Source organism: Teleopsis dalmanni, chromosome 1 (genome assembly GCF_002237135.1).
Source record: "Teleopsis dalmanni isolate 2A chromosome 1, ASM223713v2, whole genome shotgun sequence".
Taxonomy (NCBI): Eukaryota; Metazoa; Arthropoda; class Insecta; order Diptera; family Diopsidae; genus Teleopsis; species Teleopsis dalmanni.
In genome coordinates, this window is record NC_051846.1 from 22,388,674 (window position 1) to 22,393,165 (window position 4,492).

Consider the following 4,492-nt stretch of genomic DNA (forward strand, 5'->3'; position numbering starts at 1 on the left):
GAAGATCAGAATACCTTACTCTATTCTGAAGATTAGCCAAACTGGAAATTGCATTAATGGAGACTTATAGAATCTGCTTTAAGATTGTCTTTTTAACAACTATATTCTGACCTATATATGCTGTATATTTAATCAGGTTTAGGAAAATTTGAAACTGCTTTTAAAAAAGAACTTTAAAAAGAATTTGTTTTGAATTTAAAACAAAAAAAAAGAATTGTTTTCTTAACAATTGTTTTATTTACAAATATGGAATTTAATTTTTACGAATATGCAAACAAACAATTTTATAAACAAACAAACAAACAAAACTTTACTAGATTTTCTCATATCAACATTTTTTATAATACAAAAAAGTATTAAAATAACACTCTTTCCTTCTTAAACTTTTATGACTGCAGCTTTAATACAAAAATATCGCGATAAACTGGATGTTCCATGCGTTGTTAAATTTACGATGTACGACTTAAAAATGGCAGTGGTTAATGATTATTTTTTGTGTATAAAAATGATAATAATACGTTCGGAGGCATTACAAAAACATATATATATATACAAATCGGTCTTAGCATGCGGCAGTTAACGTTCCATTTAGACAACAATTTAATGTAACAAAGAGTGACCGTAACCATGTCCATAACCCAAGCTGCTAATACCGTAACTGCCATAACCACCATAACCTCCATAACCGCCATAGCCGTAGCCTAAACCTAAACCATGTCCCAAGCCATGATAGCTGGATGAGGTGTGAATAGCAGGGGCAGCATAAACGGCTGGCGCAGCATGTACGGCAACAGCTGGAGCGGCATGTACTATTGGTACTGATTTGGTGGCTACTTTATATGTGTTGGCATATGAAGTCGCTAAGGGAGCAATTGTCTTAACAATTGGTGCAGCTACAACGGGAGCGGCATAAGTTTTAACAATTGGTGCCGAAACCACAGCTGGTGCATGGTAGCTCAATGCTGGTGCATGTAGGCCGCTATAGCCAAGTCCATAACCACCGCCAAGTCCATAACCACCGCCAATGTAGCCGGCTGATGATACAGCAAACAGTGCAGAGAATAAAGCAATCTGTAAGGATTGTTATAAATATTAGATATAGTTAATTATTTTTTTGTGGTTATAGTGTGTAATGTTTAAAGTAATATATAGTTTTCAATTTGATTCAAAACATAGTGTTAAAGCGGTAACACTATCTATCTCTTTAATTAATTGCAATTTCAATAAAAGTTTTTAATTATTCTTATTTAAATTATAAATATATGAAAAATTTATTTATATTATCGTATTATATTTCAATTAAATTAAATTTATTTGGGCTTAAGATCGGCTACTTAACACTTCTTTGACTAATTTAGGTGTTAAATTATCGTCCTTAAGGTCTGTTAAATTTAAATCGACCTTTAGCCATCGATCTTTAGAGTTTAAGTTTGGCTACTTAACACTTCTTTGACTAATTTGAGTGTTAAATTATCGTCCTTAAGGCCAGTTAAATTTAAATCGACCTTTATTCAGGTTATTTAATACTTTTTATTAAAATGAGTGTTAAAATATCGATCTTAAGCTCGATTAAATTGAATTTCATTTAAATGTCTTAAATTATTAGAAATGTTATTTATAATTTTATACTCTATTTATTTAATGCAGTAGGCTATATACTGTGACGTTACTATGGCTTCAAATTATTTATATTTATGTAACAAATAAGAACATATATAGAACAAGTACCAGATGCTCACTTTTCTGATGTTGATTTTTTAAGTTTGCCTATATGAAATCGTATTACATATATATATATTTATAATATATATAAATCACTGGCATTTACATAGAAAGTGTTAGCTTATTTACAAGTTGACATTATCAAATAGTAAAAATTTTTCACTACTTATATCTTTAAGAATCACATATTTATGCCACCTTCCTTTCCAGTTGAAAATTAAAAGAATAGAGTTAGTTTCACAATGCACACTTAAGTCCTGGCTTACCGATAAAAGCATATTTAAGTAACACTTAAGTATCTAATATGGGCAATTTAAAGGTTACTTACTTAAGTGCATATTGTAAAACTGACCGTTAAAGATATAAAACATCACTTAACTGACACTGGATTAAAAAAATCCTATCACTTTAATTATTACGACACTTTCTGTTAAATACAAAATATTAACAATATATGTATAATGCAATCACTTCACTGTCCCAGTATATAAACTTTATATGATTATTATTTTTTATATTTATTTAACAAAATTAATCTTTTTCAATAAAACGGTTAAAATACATATCCAAGTCCTTAAGACATTTTTCATGATCGTTTAACACTATTAAGCACTGTGTTCTTATGTGTAACAAGGATATTCACATCACGTCCTGCTTACCAATTTGAACATGTTGATATGAAGTTGATTTGATGTGGAGTTTTCACAGAAGAGTACTTTGCTTGTTTGTTGCTTGCAGATTCTGTTATGTCTTGATTTGGTCAGTGTAACGAATATTTATACTCGAAAATAGTAAAGAAAAAATTCTGAGAAAAAAATTCAAAAATAGTCACAACAAAACAATACCGCAACGCAAAAACAACAAAAAAAAAATAGAAAAACCAAAAACAAATTAAACTAAAACGCGACCAGTGCTATTTCCCAAAGTTACTTTGTAATAAAAACAAAAATAAATATAACAAAAACGCCAACAACAACACGAAAATACACTGTAGTAGTACATAAAACGCCCCGTCAATGACTTCTGTTAGTACAAACTTTGCTTTGCTTCAGCGCTGAGGGTAACATTAATAGCAGCAAAAATCAACAGCAGTAACAAAAACAACAAGAATAACAACGGCGACGACAACGACGACGACGAACATCTTGTACAATATCAGTCATGAGCTGGGCTTTCAAGAAAAATCTCAGCATTTTCCGCTGCTGAGTCAGTAGCAAGGCAAGACTCAAAGCTTAGCGCTGTGCAATGAGCAGTAAACAAAATCGAGTTACTCAAAGCGAGTGTCATTTGCTTTATTATTATTGCAATATTGCGATTACTTGAATGAAGCAAAACAAAAATTTAAATTTATTCAAAATTTATGTAAATATTAATATATAATACGATAATTATAATGTATTAATTTTACAAGGAGATTTCTTAATTTAATAAAACACTTCTTTAATAATTTTTGTAATATAAGAATATCAAGTTTTTTTTATGTTTTTAATAGTAAAATATTGTATATGCAAAAATAAAATATTGTTCAATAGAAATATTTAAAATAATATTAAATAATAATAGAATAATATGTTATAAAATCTCAGAATGGATACAGGCTCCTCGGGGAGGTATGCAGATCTGTGGTGAATTATCGCTTAGTCTGATGAAGTGATATACAATAATCTAGTCAAGGCGCAAAGAGGGGTTTTGAAGAAACCTCGCAGTTTATAAAAAATGCTCAGGTGCACTGACTCAACTAGCCTTAACATAATAATAAAATGTATTAAATAAATTACTAAAAAAATTTAAAAAAAAAATTTTAAAATTAGTTCTTATTAAAAACCAAATTTTTTTTAAATCCAATAATTCTAATATAAACGAATATAAAAATATAATATATAAAAAACATTCTCAATATAAAAACGCGAAAATAAGAAAAATTTCTTATATATTTTAATTAAAAACTTAAATTATTTTAAAGTTTGAGAATTATAAAAATTAAATAAAGAATTTTGCAGAAAAATCAAATACCTTTCTTAAATTAGTTTTAATTGAAATTACAAATAACTTAAGTTATTTTAAGAGTATAACAAAAAAATAAAAAATTCACTAAAAATAAAATGTTGCAAAAATCCCCAATACCTTTATAATTAAGAACAATTTTATTATATATTTTTTAGAACTTATTTTAATTAAAATTATAGCAATGAGTATTTAATACATAGAGTGTGCATCAGGAACAAATTCATTTGTCACACTATGGGTTAAGTGTTTGCATAGGCTTTGGATATAATTTATATTAGAATTCGAGAATTATAAAAAATAAATTAAAAAATTTAGAAAACACGCAAATTTAATTTTAATTTATTTTGAATATTGTTTTTAAGTGTATTTTTAAATTTTTTTATAAATTTGTTTTTAAATATTTTATAAACATATTTTTAAATTTCATTTATTTAAAATCTTTAATCGCTTTAAATTTAGAGCAAAACTTAATAAAAAATTAACTTATAAAAAATTTTTTTTTTAAATTTAAAATAAAACTTAAAAAAAACTTATCTTAATTTCTAAATTTATAAATGCATTAATAAAATTACTATTATTTAATTTAAAACAAAATTAAAAAATTTTCTAAAAATATATTTTTATTAAAATCCTTAATTATATAAAAAAAATATGTATATAAAAATTGTTGGGAGCATACATAAAAACTCAATGAAAAGTCAATGGAAACTCAAATGTTTTCAAAACTTAAAATATACCTAAATAATCTCATTTTTTTAATAAA

At 26.4% G+C, this 4,492-nt stretch overlaps 1 protein-coding gene across 1 annotated transcript; it reads right to left on the reverse strand.

Annotated features, from left to right (window-relative positions):
• Nucleotides 1-318: 318 nt before the first annotated feature.
• On the reverse strand, nucleotides 319-2,470 carry LOC119670183 (cuticle protein 38). Its single transcript, XM_038080348.1, has 2 exons — nucleotides 2,382-2,470; nucleotides 319-1,071 (listed from the first exon to the last, which is right to left on the reverse strand). The coding sequence occupies exons 1-2, from the start codon at nucleotides 2,391-2,393 to the stop codon at nucleotides 601-603; spliced, it is 483 nt and encodes a 160-aa protein (XP_037936276.1). The 5' UTR covers nucleotides 2,394-2,470; the 3' UTR covers nucleotides 319-600.
• Between the last annotated feature and the right edge of the window lie 2,022 nt (nucleotides 2,471-4,492).